The 17,666-nt window shown below is 38.3% G+C and overlaps 1 protein-coding gene across 1 annotated transcript; it reads right to left on the bottom strand.

Annotated features, from left to right (window-relative positions):
- Positions 1–6,184: 6,184 nt before the first annotated feature.
- On the bottom strand, positions 6,185–17,545 carry tmem106c (transmembrane protein 106C). The gene is made up of 9 exons (XM_036591966.1): positions 17,293–17,545; positions 16,276–16,533; positions 15,926–15,989; positions 15,043–15,202; positions 13,734–13,874; positions 12,699–12,748; positions 12,408–12,461; positions 10,466–10,591; positions 6,185–7,445 (listed from the first exon to the last, which is right to left on the bottom strand). The coding sequence occupies exons 2-9, from the start codon at positions 16,490–16,492 to the stop codon at positions 7,355–7,357; spliced, it is 903 nt and encodes a 300-aa protein (XP_036447859.1). The 5' UTR covers positions 16,493–16,533; positions 17,293–17,545; the 3' UTR covers positions 6,185–7,354.
- Positions 17,546–17,666: the final 121 nt, after the last annotated feature.

The raw sequence follows: 17,666 nt of genomic DNA, 5'->3' as shown, positions 1-17,666 counted from the left end.
TGAGCCACACACTGTCAGAAACCACATAATCAAGTCTGGTAGAGATCCTGAAAAACACCACACAGTTTGAGGTGGGTGGAATGATTCAGGGATGCAGTTAGCAGCACACTAATTGTTGACCATAGACTTCCATTACTTGTTAGCTACATTAGCCTTGTAGCTCCAGTGCTAAAACTAAAGAAGCAAACTTCAGACACATCAGCTGAGTAAATGTTATTTTTGCTGAACTATCACTATTTAATGAACAGCTATTTTTATACAGATAACAGGTCAATAAGGTCAGGAGCTCTTTCCTGTATTTAGGGTGTGAGATGAGGCTGGGAAATGTGCCAGTTTATGCTGAGTTCTGCTCCACTGTCATTATCATTAACATTTCACATGTATAATTTAGCTCATTACCTCATACATCCATATACAGAGTTAAGTGGACTCATAACCTCTTTAACAGCAAACCTTTACACTGTAAATGGCAGCAATCAATCTTTCAACACAGACAGAAAATTTATACGTAGCCCAACAGCAACGTTGCTAGATTGTTGCTAGAGTTGTCAAAATCATGCTTAAACCACTCAAAAAATACATGAATGCCCAAAAAAACTACATTCCAAGGCATTTTAACCATAATACTTCGCAAAGTATATAGCAATAAACATACAATGTAAAATCAATGAATAGAAGAGCATGAATAAGAGAAATTCAATAAAGAAACTCCAACTTTAATACACATGAATTTAAAAAATTGGAATTTTACAAAAATCATCTTAGTTGAGAGGAAAAAGTATTGCCCGCACACTGCCAAAAATAAGACAAGTCTAGCAAAAAAAGTATTTTTAATGCATTAAATACAGTAAAACCAAACCATTCATCCAGAAGAGCATGCGAGACATTGATGTTGGACGAGAGGGTCTGGCTCACAATCTCTGTTCTAGTTCATCCCAAAGGTGTTGGATGGGGTTGAGTTTAGGGCTGTGTGAGGGCCAGTCAAGTTCTTCCACACCAAACTCACCCAGCTGTGCCATTATGGATCTTGCTTTGTGCACTGGGGCAGTCATGCTGGAACAGAAAACGTTCTTCCCCAAACTGTTCCCACAAAGTTAGAAGGATACAACTGTCCAAAATGTCTTGGTCTGCTGAAGCATTAATATTCCCATTCACTGCAACTAAGGGGCCTAGACCAACCCCTGAAAAAGAGCCCCATAGCATTATCCCTCCTCCACTAACTTTACAGTTGGCACAATGCAGTAAGGCAGGTAACATTCTCGTGGCATTCACCAAACGCAGACTCATCCATCAGACTGGCAGATAGAAAAGCGTGATTCATCACTCCACAGAATCCAGAGGTGGCAGCTTTACACCACTCCATCCAACGCTTGGCATTGTGCATTTTGATCTTAGGCCTGTGTGTAGCTGCTCGGCCATGGAAACCCATTTTGTGAAGCTCCTAATGTGCAGTTCTTTTGCTGATGTTGCTTCCAGAGGCAATTTGGAACTCTTTAGTGAGTGATTCAACAGAGGATATGCACTTGCGTTTCAGCACTCAGCTCATTTTCTTTCCCTTAAAAAAATGATTTTAGAAAAGGTTCAAATGCTTCAGTAAAACTGTCAACAAGTGGCCACACTTTGGTAAACAGTAAGATGCGCACTTACCGCAGAGAGTAAAACGGACAGGAAAGCCTCAGGGGTGTGTAATTATATTAAATCTATTAACAGAGCTGTTTTGAGAGGAGTGAAAGCTCTGTACTGGACTTGATTTGGTTAAAGAAGCCCCAAAAATGTTAAATTCATCAAAGTATTTTTAATTAAAAGTGTAGTTTCAGTAACTGAGCTCAACTTCGCTTTTTAAAAAGCACATTTTGTACCTTAAATGTATTGCAATGAAGCTTTGCAAAGTATAAAGCAGTTAATATACAACGTAAAATCAAGGAAAAGAAGAATCTAATACAATACAAGAAATTTAATAATATCTATAAATCCAAATTTAATATACGTGAATTGAAAAATTTGGAATTTTAAAAATCATTTTAGAAAATGTGCATATGCTTCAGTAAAACAGCCTACAAGTGGCTACATTTTGGTGAAGAGTAAGCTGTGCACTTACCACACCGTGTAAAATGGAGAGGAAGCACCAGGGGTGTGTAATTATATTAAATCTATTAAAAGAGCTGTTCTGAGAGAAGGTGAAAGCTCTGTACTGGACTTTAATGCATGAATGGAGGAGAGACTGCACATTAACTCAATGAAACACGATTCCCCTGGTCTGTCCACTCAAGAGGTGGAGAAACAGAGTGGTCAGGACAAAAATGAACTATGAGATGATCACTCAGCTAACATGCCATCAGCAGATCGAGGACACCTTGACGTCTTCTGAATTGTTCCAAGTAATATTTGAGGTTTCAGTTTAAGTAAGAAAGAGTCCCTACAAATGTTTAGTTTATGATCAGTCAGTCCTTCAACACTCAGCATCATGATCGTTATCTTCTTGGTATGAAGAGCAGATTTTGTTTAAATAACGGTTTGACCCTTTTCTATTCCAAACTGTTGTTAGAAGCTCATATTGAAACTCTTTTGGGACACCCTTGAAAAAAAAAAGATTCTTCAAAGGTTCTTTAGTAAAGATAATAGTTCTGTATACAACCATGAACTCTCAAAGAACCCTTTGCATGAATAAATGGTTCTCTGCATCGTGAAATGGCTCTTCAGCTTGATGGAGAATGTGATGTAGATGGTTCTATACAGAACCATTTTCAAAAGGAGTTCTATATAGCACTAAAATGGTTCTGTTACTGTTATGATGTCAAGCTAGTCACAGTAGAAGAAACCTTTTTGTAAACAGTTCTACATAGTTCTATACAGAACCATATAAAACACATTCTCCATCAGTCTGAAGAAAACTATCATGATGAAAAGAACCCTTTAATCTTGCAAAGGGTTTTTGAGTGTTCATGGTTCTATACAGAACCATTTTCTTTACTAAAGAACCCTTGAAGAAACATCATTTTTAAGTGTGATGTGCTGTAGATGGTTCTATACATAGCCTTTCTGAAAAAGGTTCTAAATTGCACCAAAAAGCATTCTTCTCGTGACAAGCTTGTCATCGTGACAATAACAGAACAATTTTGGGTGCTATATAGAACCCTTTTAAAAAGGTTCTCTATAGAACCATTTAACACATTCTCCATCAATCTGAAGAATCATTTTACCATGCAAAGAACCTTTTAATCATGCAAAGAGTTCTTTGAGTGTTCATGGTTATATATTGGACCATTTTCTTTACTGAAGAACCATCTTTTACTTAGACACAAATGTAGATGGACTATATGTTTAGACTCTGCATTTTTCCACACTTGTTTCAGTGAAGAATGAGTCAGAACTAATTCTGTAATATAAAGTATAATTAAATAATATAAAATATAAGAGGTTTTGAAACTGTTCAGTTCACGGAAGAGTTAAGCTTTACCTCCAGCGTCCGGCTGATGGGAGTCAAACGAGGTGAAGGTGCTGCTGTCCACACTGGGCTTCTCTCGAGAACAGAGTGAAGCGCTGGATCCAGCCCATTCACTCCCACCCATAGACACCGGAGAACGAGGTTCTAGATCCAGATCTTTCTCTGAGATGGTGCTTAGTCTCCTCACCCCACTGACCACAGCCTGGCTCATACTGACTTACTCTACAGCACTGAATCTCTGAATAATGATAATGATAATAATGAAAATAATAAACTTTTTGAAATATTAACAATAATGTAGTGATAATAAACACTTTAAACTGTAAAATAATAAAATATAACTACTTCATTGAATACCTGCCACAGTCTACAAAGTCATCAAACAAAGCAAAGGCCCTAAAACAACATGAGAAAGTACAACAAACAATAAAAAGAAAGAATAAACAGAAAAGCATCCTCCTGTTGATGAGTGCATCTGAGCTGAGGCTCAAGGAGAGAATGAAACAGAACTGCAGGATAAGATGCACTTCTCGCTGAGCTCCGCCTCTCAGAGGAGCACATGCAACACATTCCTCAGCGCAGGAGCCGATATTCACAAAACCACACGTCTAGAGAGTTTGTGTATAATAAAGAGAGCAATAAACACCTAAAATCAATGAAATAATACAGTGCCTGTCAAATGTTTAAGCATGTATATCTTTCCAAAATCTGTTAATTAAGGATCATGTTTTCTTTGTTGGTTTTTAATAAATTACCATATTAAAGCCTAGAGGCCGTTGGGGTCCGAGTCGAGTCCAAGTCTCTGAGCCAGTCTGGGTCTCGAGTCTCTGAGGTGTGAGTTCGAGTTTTGAGTCTCTGAGGTGCGAGTCTGACTCTCAGGTCTCTGAGGGGCAAGTCCAAGTCAAATCTTGAGTCTCTGAGCTGTAATTCAGAGGCAAATCTTGAGTCTCTGAGGTGTGAGACAGAGTCGAATCTCTGAGGTGCGAATCCGAGTCGAGTCTCGAGTCTGTTAGGTGCAAGCCCGACTCTGAGGTGCGAGTCCAAGTCTCGAGCCTCTTAGGTGCGAGTCTGACTCTCAAGTCTCTAAGGTGCGAGTCCAAGTTGAGTCTTGAGTCTCACTCTTGAGTCTTGAGTCACTGAGGTGCAAGTCAGAATCAGATCCAAGTCGCTGACTCAATTCTCCAGCTATGGTTGTTAATATTCACATTCAGTAAATATCTGTTTATTTATTATTATTGAATTGAAAGTAACAGCTTTCACAAAAAATAAATTAATAGTGTCACCAAACTTTTGATGGCCATCTTTTGTATGTGAGTTTCATCTCCACAGTCAAAAGACATGCAGAGACTAAATAACCTGATATGATATAGAGGTGAGTCAGTGCCTGCAGTTTGAGTCAGTAACTGTGCAGGTTTATATGTTACAGTTTAATTATTAAAGATGCCATTAGCAGACAGCACGTGAGTGTAAAGTGGGACCCCAGAGGGCAGTGAATGAACGAGCTGGACTGTAATGGACTTCACAGGCAGCTTTTACAGTCTGCTGTCTCCTTTAATAAGAGTTTCCTGCCTTGAACAGGAGAGAAACATCACTGTATTTCAGCTGACTGATCTCTGCTTTCACAGCTTAACAAAACAAAACCAAAAAAACAATATTTAAGGCTGTAAAGCTCTGACACCTCAGAATGATTCAAGAAATGATTCATGATGAAATCTCAAATTTCATCATGAATCAGTTCGACTGAAAATACACCGAATACATGAATTACACTGTAGTCAAATGTAAACTGTAAAAAAACAAAAAAACAAAAAAAAAAAAAACACAAAGGTTTACTTTTTTTGGTAATTTTTCCACTTCAGAGTTGCACACTTGCTTTATGTAGCACCAAAAAAGTTTGTCTACTGTTACAAGCTTGACATCGTCACAACAGCAGAACCTTTTTCGGTGCTTTATAGAACCCTTTTCAAAGGTTCTATATAGAACCACATACTATACATTCTCCATCAATCTGAAGAACCATTTCACCACGCAAAGAACATTTAAACATGGAAAGCGTTCTTCTCGCGTCTCTGAGCTGCAAATCTGAGTCGAGTCTCGACTCTCTGACGCGAGTCCAAGTCGAGTCTCAAGTCTCTCAGGTGCTAGTCAGAGTCGAGTCTCGAGTCTCTGAGGCACGAGTCTGTTCTCAGGTGCAAGTCTGAGTCGAGTCTTGAGTCTCAGAGGTGCGAGTCAGAGCTGAGCCTCAAGTCTCTGAGACTTCTGAGGAGCTGTTTCACCATTTCACCAAAGAACAATTTAAGCATGCAAAGGGTTCTTTGAGTGTTTGTGGTTCTACACAGAACCATTTTCTTTACTAAAGAACCCTTAATCAACCATATTTCAGACTGTAGCACTTTTCTCGGTTCCAAAAGATCAGGTAAATATCGTGACGTATCGTGCATCCTGAAAATTTCTTGAAGTATCGCAGTATTTTATTTCTGCCAGATCGCCCACCCTAATTAGTGTCAGAGTAAATAAACACTTATTGACCAGATAAAAAACTTTAAGGCTAATTTTCTCAGGTGATGAAAACTTTTGCACAATCCTGTATATTTTCCACTTCCATGTCATCAACTGCTGCAGGTGAGGATTAACCCGACTGAACTGCTCCTTCCTGTTTGCAATTTAAGTGTTAATTAAAAACAAACAAACAAACAAACACAAAGCAACTTGATTTGAGTCAAAAATGAATCATAAATACAGAGTTAAATTAAATCTTTATTGCTCTTTTCTATACGTTCAAGCTTATTTTTTTACATTAAATTTCAAGCAAGTGAAAAAAAATAGACATCAAAATAATACCATTAATAATCTTCTGAAAATGTTCAGATAAAAAAAAAAAGCCATAAACAGAAAATCATCTCGAGAAAAAAATGCCCTTTTAAACACGCCGTTCAGCAGTAAATATCAGACCAGTGCCAGCTCGAGAGGAGTTACTGTACAGCAAAATAAACACAACTTCAAAATGTCTTACAGGTTTTTTTGGCACAAACTCCATTGCATAGATGGGAACTTTTCTTTTAATTAATCAGTGGCTTTCTCTTGGTGCAAGTCAGACAGCAGGGCTAGTTATAGTAGTAGTTATAGTAGAAGTTTTAGTTTTTTTTTGTGAAGTTTTTTGATTTCATTTAGTTTTAAGTGTGTATCAGTAGTTTCAGTTTAGTTTCTATTTTCTGAAAAGTAACCGTTTTAGTTTACTTTTTAATTTCTGAACAGTTAAAATTTTGGTTTTGTTTTTCGTTCAGTTTCAGTTTTAGTTAGTGTTCAGTGTTATGAGGAACGCTGCGATAGCCAGTATTTGATTAGAGTAAATAAATAAAGAATAAATGATCACAATAGCAGAATGAGATGAGCTCAGCTCAGCTCAGCTACAGCTTTCCTTGAAGACCAAACACACGAACACACAATCACAAAAACACACTTCTAAACTCTCATTTACTGAAAACACTAAAACTAAAGCTTTATTCTCAGTAACGTCTCAGTGAACATTAGTTTTGATTTAGTTGAAGTTTTTGAAAACTTTCACTTTTATTTTTATTAAAGTTAATGAGCAGATTTTTGTGATAGTTTCAGTGAACTATAATAACCCTGCAAGAAAGGAGTGTCTGTAAAAGTTCATTCAAAACTATCCAAAATATCTGTTCAAATAAATACATGAGGACTTTATCCAGAAGAAAAAAAATTCAATAGGGATGCACGACGATAACAGAATATCAGTCTTGGCTAAAGATAGATATTAGTCATCAGACCAACTGACATTTGATGACGTATTTATTATGTGACGCTGAGTTACTGCACTAAAATATATGCATTTCATTTATTTTACATTTTTAACACTTTTATTTCACTGTTATGCTAATAAAAATAGATTTAGTCCAAATTTTGGCATTGTATACATGTTTTTGTATCGGCAGATGTGCACCTGAAAATATCGACCCACAGTTTCCGTATCAGTGCATCCCTGAAAAAAACAAAATGTGTAACAAGTAAAAATGTAAACAGTAACACACGGAATGATATCAGAACAGCTCAGTGAACAGGATGACCTGATTACACTGAAAGCACAAACAAAAAATTTCTACATCACTTCCCAATTACTGGAATATATTACAAAACGTAGTACAATTACTGTACGTTTTTTTTTAATTAAAAAACGCAAGTAAATTAGCTGCTTTACCGTTTTAAGTTCATTGAACCTCAAACAGTAAGCTAATGATATCTTATATGTGTGTTTATACTTGTACAATTATTATTATATAATTATAATTAGTCATATGTTGACTTAATATTTCAAGCTTATTAATTTAAGGCAGGCTTACTTATTTAATGACCTAAAACAAAAATTTTTACAGGTAATTTGATTCAGCAGTAAGCACGTTGATGTAATATATTTTATTCCTGTGGAAATGATGTACGTGTTTGAATCAGGTGAACTCAAAGCTGTACTTCATCGTGTGTTACGATGCCTAGTTCATCCGACTTTACGAAGAAAATAGAACAAAACTGGAAAAAAAGAAAAAATTAGCTTTTGTTACCTGCATCAAAATTACATAAGTAGCAATCAGCAACAATACAGTCCAGTCAACTAAGGAAAAATGAATTAGTTCCACTTAAGGTGCACAGTTACTGTAAAGCATGTCCCTTTACCTTCCACTCCCTCTAGTAAAAATTCAATAACACACACTAAAGCTAACAAGCTAAACGCCCTGTTTGAACAATGAGCTTCTCAAATGAAAGTGACCTTGAGGTGGAAACATACAGTTTGTTGTTCAGCAGAAACTCCACTAACTGTTTAGCAGTAACAAACAAGAATCTCCTCCAATCAAAAAAGAAATTTTAGCATTTAGCATCTTAGCTGTGCCCACAACAGAGTTATACAATCATTTATTGCTGAAAACACCCGCAGAGTCCTTCAGTATTGTGTTAAAGCAGAACTTTTTAGCAAAAAAGTTTCAAATTTCCCATTAACCCAAATATAGTCAATCAGCCAAGACACTGTTTTAGCAGAGAACGGTCAGTCAGACACTAGAGGACGCTTCTGAGCGAGTCCAGAATAGGTTCCTATGGAGCTTTCCTGTAAAATCATAGTTTGTAAGTGCTTAATAATGTTTAATCATTGACTTTAAATGCTCACTAACCAATAGCAGCAGTAATGTTAACCAATCAGCACTCAGTAGCAGTAATGTTAACCAATCAGAACTCAGTAACAGTAATGTTAACCAATCAGAACTCAGTAGCAGTAATGCCAAACAATCAGCTCTCAGTAACAGTAATCCTTACTAATCAGCACTCTGTAGCAGTAATGTTAATCAATCAACACTCAGTAGCAGTAATGCTAACCAATCAGCACTCAGGAGCAGTAATGTTAGCGTCCTGATGCCCAAAACCTGTTTGTTGTATAGGTTTGTAGAAGCTGCAAGTTTTCTTGGATATTTGAAAGTAATATATCCTTCTACTTTCCAAAATTACAGGAAGTTCGTGCATAAATGCTTAGAAACAAGTTTCCTTTTTCGTTGTAAGCCGTTTAGCTCCATTCATCCCCATTCACCGAGAACTTGCGGGCGCCCTCTAGTGTCTGCAGTCATTTTTTGGTATAAAGGGAGACATAACAAGCAGCAAAGCTCCCCTTAAACTAGCTCTGGTTTAGCATTGGAGCTACAAGTCTAATTCATATAAGTATTGGAATTAGTATGGTGCTAACTGCATGCTTAAAACATCAACCAGTTGCCTCAAACTGGGTGGAGTTGTTCAGTAATCTTTAATAGACTTGCTCTGGGTTCTGACACTGTATGACAGTGGCCTCTTTTCCACTGCAGAGCAAATTAGTTCTCAGGGCCGTACTGTGCTGTTCCACACTGGTATGAACTTTTGAGACCGGTTATGGTTCGTTTTTCCATCTGCTTTACTGCTGAATCAAGAACAGAAGGAAAAACTACACACAAGTGTGGCTCTGTTAACTAAGAGAGAGCAGCCTGCTAGCACTAGCCAAGAAACCAGCTTAGAACCATTTCATACTTAAATGGCTTTTTGCATTATTTAATTGTTAATACAGACACCAGTTGTTCAACTTCTCTCCTTCAGATTTGAGTCATATGCGTCGTGCGTTTTAGCCAGAGTAGAACCTGTTCTGTGGTGATGAGCTTTTAGCATGCTAAGCTAATGCTAACAGCTCCTATCTCCTCTCATATTAGACTGATGCACTGACATTCATAGAATGTCAAAGAGAAAATGGTGCACTGCTTTCATTTATCTGGCGACCACATAAGCATAATAAACAACCGAAAATTCTGCGGCCCTGAGAACAGTTAGCTGACCATGTCGAGGAAACCATGTTGAGTGCAAGTCATACGCCTACCATGTGGAACCATATCCATGTAAAATAAATAATAAAAAAAAAGCCACCGGAACAAGCTAGAACTGTTCCACACTACAGTGGAAAAGAGGCTAAAAACATGGACTTAAGTACATTAGCGTGGCTAAACATAGTAGTTTTTGATGTTTTTATAGATGGCAGTGGCGAGTGGGTCATATGACAATATTGTTATTGTGATAAATTACATCATAATAAGTACAATGTAGGTATGATCAGAGCATAATTAGTCCAGTTTGACTGGATTTAGTGCATCACAGTGGGTGAAACTGTGAATAAAAAAAAATATTTATGGTTTTCATTGTATTTTTTTTATTTTTTAAATGTGGCACTAATCATTCATTTTTGCCAGTTCTCATTTATCAAACCTGAGAAATACTAAATATTGTGATAAATACTGTGTATAATTAACATGTCATGATGTTTTTTTGTTGTTTTGCACCACCCCATATAACAGTATATCATGCATTCAATACTCATTAGCTACATTAGTGGCCAGTCTTGGCTGAGTGATTATAATTGCGATGGGTATTTTTTTTCCAAACTATTTCTTTAAGATTTCAAGTTGTGCATCATTTCTCCAGAGGTCCACTGAAGGCTGACTGCTTTACCTCAGCAGTTCTTTAGTCTGGAGGGGGGGTTGGTGTAAGGTGGAGTTGGCGCCACAGTCGATGTATCGATACGCTTCCAGTGTGTTCTGGGCACGCCGCATCATGTAGGATGTTTTCACTGAGGTCCTGTAGAATGTGGCAGATATGTTTAGAGACAGGACAGTTCACCACAAACTATTCATTTACTTGAATTTGTTTGGACCTGGAGACTCTCCGGGGAACAACGGGCCTCATTCACCAGTATCTTCCTAAGTTTTTTTTTAAACGTGTTGTTGAGAAAGGTCCAAAGAAAAAAAAATCGACATCAGGTTCATGACGTGTTCTTAGAGCGCAGAACTGTTTGCACTTTGTGCTCTTGAGTGTGTGTACATTCTGTTCTTAGCTAAAAACAAATCCAAATAAGAAAACACTGGAGAATGTCAGAAAGCTGTGTAAGTGGGTTTTAAAAAGAAATGTCTTCTTAAGAATGGTTGGTGAATGAGGCCCGTCTGACCCACGGGCACCTACAACAGCTGCGAAAGAGGCCGGGAAGGCGGTGCCCAAGCCTTCAAGGGCTGTTCTATACAGAACCATAAACACTTAGAAAACCCTTGGCATGATTAAATGTTGTGAAATGGTTCTACAGATTTATGGAGAACGTGTTATATAGGGTTCTATATAGCAACTTTTTGAAAAGTGTTCAATATAGCACCAAAAAGCGTTCTTCTATCGTTACGATGTCAAGCTTGTAATAATAGAAAACCTTTTTAGTGCTATGTAGAACCATGTACAGCACATTCTCCATCAATCTGAAAAACCACTTCACAGTGCAAAGAACCATTTAATCATATAGAGGGTTCTTTGAGTGTTCATGGTTTTATATAGAATCATTTTCTTTCCTAAATAATCCTTGAAGAGCCATTTTAAGTGTGTAATAAAAACAGCAAATTAAGTTGAAGTTGGCTTCTAATTCAAATTTTCTGTTTCACCTTAAACGATGCAGCAGGTACATTCAGTGCCTTAAATGTAGAATGAATTTCAAAAAAAGAAGCTGGTGAAAAAGGAGCAAACATCATGTCACACAGAGACATGTAGACATCCGATTTAACTCAATGATATAATTATTAATAGGCAGTTCAGCAGAGCTCTAATCAGCCACTGGAGCTGCTGGACTGTTGAACGTGTCTCACTGCCTGATTTAAACTAAGTATGGATCAGTTATGTCTTTCTCTTACATATTTACATATATATAAAATGATACACACACATACACATACACACATATACATACACATACATACATACATACATACATACATACACATGGCCCAAAATGACTTGGAAATAAGTCTGGTTCCATTGACTTACATTAAACCTTTTGGAAAATGGTTCTACATAAGATCAAAAAGGGTTCTGCTATTGTGACGATGCCAGCACGTTCTTCATCATTAAAGCATGCAAATGGTTCTTTGAGTGTTCATGGTTTTATACAGAACCATTTGCTTCTGTAAAGGACCCTTGAATAACTATCTTTTTAAGAGTGTATGTCAAACTCTTATTTCAAAACAGTGAGGAAATTCAGTTTTCCATGACAGGGGCTCTTTAAGGGCTTGGTCAATGAAGAAAAAATGTGAATGCTGAATAAACAGAATAATAAACTTTAATATATATTGTGCTCAGACTTTTCTGTATGCTGCTGTACATTTCAGATCAGAAATCAGTTTGCTTACTTTGGGCAGTAGTTGTGCTAATATGATTTATTCCTGTGGAAATGATGAACACATTAACAAAGCACTTTTCAGTGCACTAATTGAGGAGATCGTAAAAAACGTTGATCAGAGTTTTCTTCATGTTACTCAAAAGTGTTTTGAAGTATTGTGAAATTCAGTTGCACAGCAAGAGGAAACCAGAGCGGCGACAGAGGAAGAGAAAACCAACATGAGAGGCGAAACGAGACACTTACTGCATGAAAACTACGATGTTGTGAACCTTGATGCTTGCCATGGTGCAAAACGCACTGTATAAAAAACACAAGTGCAAAGAATGAGAAGAAATTACACACATCACAGCAGACACCTAATACTGAGGGTGAGAGAGTGGACTATAGAGGAGCTTACAGGCAACTAAATGGTAAAAATAAGAGAATAAAGCGAATTTTCATGTCTGTATGATGCAATAACAATTCATTCCTCTCTGTTTGTCTCCTACACCAGACCTCTGACATCAGTGACAGCAGAGTTAAACCAGCACTTACTACACATACGACAGACTCCCACTGATCTCCACACCGACTGTAAAATTCATCTGCAGAGAGAGAGAGAGAGAGAGAGAGAAAGAGAGAGAGAGAGAGAGAGAGAGAGAGAGAGAGAGAGAGAGAGAGAGAAAGAAAGAAAGAAAGAAAGAAAAGATAAAGAGGGGAAGAGAGAGACAAATAAAGAGAAAAGGGGAGAGAAAGAAAAGAGAAAGGGGGAGATAAAGAAAGATAAAGAAATGAAAGAAAGAAAGAAAGAAAGAAAGAAAGAAAGAAAGAGGAAGAAAGAAAAATGAAACAGGGGAGCGAGAAGAAAGAGAGAGAGAGCGAAAGAAAGAAAGAAAGAAAGAAAAGATAAAGAGGGGAAGAGAGAGAGAAAGAAAAGAGAAAGGGGAGATAAAGAAAGACAGAAATGAAAGGGAGAAAGAAAGAAAGAAAGAGAGAAAGAAAGAAAAGAGAAATAAGGAAGCCAGGAGAGAGAGAGAGAGGGACAAAAAGAGAGAAAGAAAAGGGAAAGTGGAGTAAGAGAGAGGAGAGACAGACGAGAAAGAGGCGAGAGAAAACGAGAGAGAGAGAGAGAGAGAGAGAGAGAGAGAGAGAGAGGTAAAAGGGGGAGAGCAATAGGAAAAAGAGAAAGTGAGAGAGAGAAAGAGAGAAAGAAAAGAGAAAGGGTGTGAAAGAGAGAAGGAAAAAAGAAAGGAGGACAGAGAGACAGACAGAGAGAGAAAGAGGGAGAAAGAAAAAAGAGAAGAGGGGAGAGAGACAGAGAGAGAGAGAAAGGGAGAAACAAAACAGAGAAAAGAGAAGGAAAGTAGGGGTATAGAGAGACAGAGAGAGAAAGAAAAGAGAAAACAGAAGAGAGAAAGAGAAACAGAGGGAAAAATGATTATTGAACAACTCACAGTTAGCTGTGAGCGTGTGATGATTCAGGAACTCAGTTAGCGCTGTGCTAATTGGTGGCAATAAGCTTCCATTCATTGTTAGCTTTTTTGGTCAGTGTTCTTCTGAATAGTGGCTGTTGAGCAGCGCTGCCAGTACCTGTTTCTGGCTGAGGGGCTGGATGGTGATGATGTTGTCCAGCTGCTCGGTGCCAATCACGGTCTTCATGTAGAGCACCTGACCATACACGCTGTCCACCAGCACGGTGAAGAAGTTGGTGTTGCGGAAGTTCAGAGAACTCTGAGGATGCAGGAACACAATCATTAGGACAGCTAAGGAGCAGAACATAAAACAGTTCCTAAAAACAACCAGGAATGAAGTACACTATTACAGTTGCACCGATACCGATACTGTATTGCTATTGCCGCTAATACTGGCACTTAACCGCAGTATCGGTGATGGGGATATTAATACCTATGACTGGTGTCCATGAAGCAGTTTCTGGTGTGTGCATGCACGCCAGTACACAGAACTTAACAACACTTTGGCGGTGTGGGAGCGACATGCAGCAGTAAAAATGCTATCAGATGAACACACTAACGAAGCCGCTTATCTGAATGACAGAGCTGCTTCTTTCAGCAATCACTCGTCTGCCGCTGTATGGTCACTTACAGTCCAAGTAAATTTTACTGACAGAGCAGAAGGAACCGCTGGACTCTTGGTGTAATGATAGCATTTAGCCTTGATTTAGCCTTTAGCATAGCAGCTTGCTAGCTGGGCCAGTTTTTAGTCACAGACTGTGATTCTGCAGACTGTGGATCTGCAACTAGATTTTTGAGATTATTTCCCATCATGCACCTGGTGGAAATTTACAAGAAGAGAAACCCTGGTCCTTCTCCACTCTGTATTGGTACAGATGGGAAGATTGGCTGAGCATGTAAAGATCTGGGGCTCAGCTCAGTTCACTGTAGAACTGTACATTCTGGCAGATCATCGCCCAGAATTTTTGTTAATTAACCTGTAAAATGTGCAGTTACTTTTTAATTTAATATACAGATTTACACATCAACAACACATGCAGCAATTCAGCTTTGCTGATTGGGTGTTATGAACTAAACCATCAAAAATAAACAAACAAAATAAGAAACCACTTTAACAGAAAGCAAAAAATGGAAAAACATTGATGCATGTTTCCTTACATTACTGTTATACACTCAGTGAAGAATTATCATGCAATCATCAGATTAATCTGCTTATGGGGGTCCGAAGCTCAAGTGACAATACAAAATGTTCTTCTGACTGTCGCGTGCAATTACACATTTCCACCAGAGAAGTCTCCAAATCCCCAAATCTTACAGAGTGCTGCTTTAAAAAGTGGAGCTGTATGAATCTCACGACTTATAAGCTAGTTCAGTTAGATAAGGTTAGTATCAGAACTCTGTACAGATCGTGCGCTAAGGTAGCTTACAGTCATGTTGATGAGGACTCGGCTTTTCTCTTGGTCAAAGACAACAATAACTGAGCGGATCCCTCCATCCTCCACCAGCACGGGCCGCGGGAACATGAAGAACGCCACCAAGCAGGAGACCAGCAAACACACAATCACTGACAGACCCACATACAGCTTCCTGTGAACAACAATAACAAAAAAAAGTTAGAGTCAACATTCAACCACAAAAATGACCTGAATTCAGCCATATAAATGCACTGAATTAAGATTGCCACACAAAGGAACGCAGAAATTCCTAAAAACATCCTTTAAATTCCACCCTGAGGCACATCATGACAATTATTCAGTTGACAACTATAATAAAATCTGTAAATTTCAGAGTTGAATCTATACATTTTATCACCAATTCTATACATACTTCCCTCACTTCTATCCATCCATCCATTCATTCATCTATGCAACTATGGTGACTTTATAATAGAAGAAAAATATGCCCTTAATTTTAATATGCAATAAAGGGCCCATATCTTACATTTTTCTATTATTATTTCTTTTTCCCCCTGAGGTTCACTTATAATGATTGCATGGTTTTATGTGCCAAAATGAACAGTTATTCATTTTTATATTGCCATTTTCAACCTCTTTATCTTTAAAAATTAAACAGGTGGATTCTGTTACTGCCCCTTTAAAACTCACACATGTAAACAAGCTCTGTTCTGACTGGCTAGGCTTCATTCTTCATTCAAAAAGAGATCAAGGCTGAATAGGTGTCCATGATATGGGCCCTTTCACATAAAGAGATTTTATTCCAAGCCATTTCTATCTGTCAAGTCATCACAATGGAAATAGCAGCTAGTGTTTTGTTAGTGTTTGTTTTGTCACTAATCAGTTGTGCACTCACGTCCTCTGAGGCTGCAGTCTCTGATCGCTATAGGGAATCAATGCCACCAACTCATTCACCTGACCTGAGAAAAACAATGGAGGGGTCAGAGGACAACCTGTACACTGACTACATGGTCAAGATCAACAGTACTGATCAGTCCACAGGATAGCAGAGGACATTCACATGTTCTTTATTCAAGGTAGGTGTTCTAATAAAGTGGCCAGTGAGCGGAAACACAAGGCGGATGTTTGTAGTAAAGCGGCCCGTGAGCGGAGGCACAAGCTGGGTGTTTCTAGTAAAGTGGCCAGTGAGCGGAAGCACAAGCTGGGTGTTTCTAATAAAGTGGCCACTGAGTGTATGTATCTCACCTGATGGTATGCGGCCAGAACCCTGGCAAGTAGGACAAGTTATACTATCACGTCCAGTGAACTCTACGTAAGGAAACTGGGCGATGTCCTCCTGTCTGTCCAAACCGCCCAGGGAGTCATCATCATCATCATGCACCAGTTCATCGCTCTGTGTTGTAACGCTGTGATGCGAGATAGACAGGAGCGACCTGCAGCTCTGGGACAGGTGTGCGCCCATGAGCCAACAAATGCATGCAACTTCCACTTAGACGTCTGCGGCTAGAATAAATGAATAAATAAATTAACTTTTAGGACCTCACAATTCAAAGAAAACACAATTTTCCTGATAATACTGCTATGCTCTGATTGCTGACTGCAGTAAACCATGCATTCATGTTAGTAATTGCTTAACATGATGTGACATGACTTATGATTTAAGTAGGTTAGATAACAATAACTCGATTTAATATAACGTCTTTTCACTTATTTAACCACAAGTGAACCTACACGTGTCTTCTGAGTTTTTGATATGGAATTTTGATGATAAAACAGTGTGAAACCTGAAATAATAAGTTTCCTTTTGCGTCTTTTTTGCCTCACAACACCTTGCATAATATGTATCCCTCCACCGTGAATGGATTTTAAAGCTAAATTTTTTTCAAAACTATCATAAAACAATGTCTCAGTCATCAGGCAGTGTATTCATAACCATTTCATTTAATAACTTTCTGTGAGGGAGCTTTTAGAGGTGGACGTCTGGTTCCTATTACCACCACTGTGAACAATTCTGACTCGATAAGTTTCTCTAGAACGGAACATTTCACACCAGACCACTCTGAATGATTGTTTACAACTTAAAGGTGTAACTATGCAGAATTTTTTTTAAAAAACCGGTGGAGTTTCCCTTTAATATCTGCTGACTCCTTTACATTTTACACGGCAAAGTAACGCAAACTGCATATATGACGCGGCGTAACGTTACATCCACTGACTTACTTTAATAACCCCGAAGTGGATAAAACGAACCAGTTTTCTTACCAGATTCACTTTAAATGTAGGTTCAACAGATTTTGTAGACTTTGTCGTTCTCCGTTCTCGCCGGTGCGTTGTTTTGGTTCTGCGGCGTGTTTCTTCTCTGCTAGTTAAAGCAGCGGCGCCACCGCCCCTGTACTGACGCCTGTGGACAGCAGCGGTACTACAGTCCACAGTACACCCTTGTAAAACATGGTTCTTCAAGCGTTCTTTAGTAAGGGTACTGGTTCTACTTAGAACCATGAGCTCTATAAAGAACCATTTCATGCTGGAACTGTTCTTCAGATTGGTATAGAATGTGTTGTATATGGGTGTATATATCAAGTTTGTCACAGTAGCAGAACATTTTTGTGCTTTGTGCTATATAGAACCTTTTTCAG

Source organism: Colossoma macropomum, unplaced genomic scaffold (genome assembly GCF_904425465.1).
Source record: "Colossoma macropomum unplaced genomic scaffold, Colossoma_macropomum, whole genome shotgun sequence".
Taxonomy (NCBI): Eukaryota; Metazoa; Chordata; class Actinopteri; order Characiformes; family Serrasalmidae; genus Colossoma; species Colossoma macropomum.
Note: the sequence above shows the minus strand (reverse complement) of the source record. Positions and strands in the feature narration are given on the sequence as shown.

Bases quoted from the DNA above. Each gene is read 5' to 3' on its own strand.
- tmem106c (XM_036591966.1), bottom strand. From the start codon at position 16,492: ATGGGCGCACACCTGTCCCAGAGCTGCAGGTCGCTCCTGTCTATCTCG. The intron at 12,749-13,733 runs GTACTGGCAGCG...CTCTCTCTGCAG, and splicing joins AGCCCCTCAGCCAGAAACAG to ATGAATTTTACAGTCGGTGT. The intron at 12,462-12,698 runs GTAAGTGCTGGT...TTTTTTATACAG, and splicing joins GGGAGTCTGTCGTATGTGTA to TGCGTTTTGCACCATGGCAA.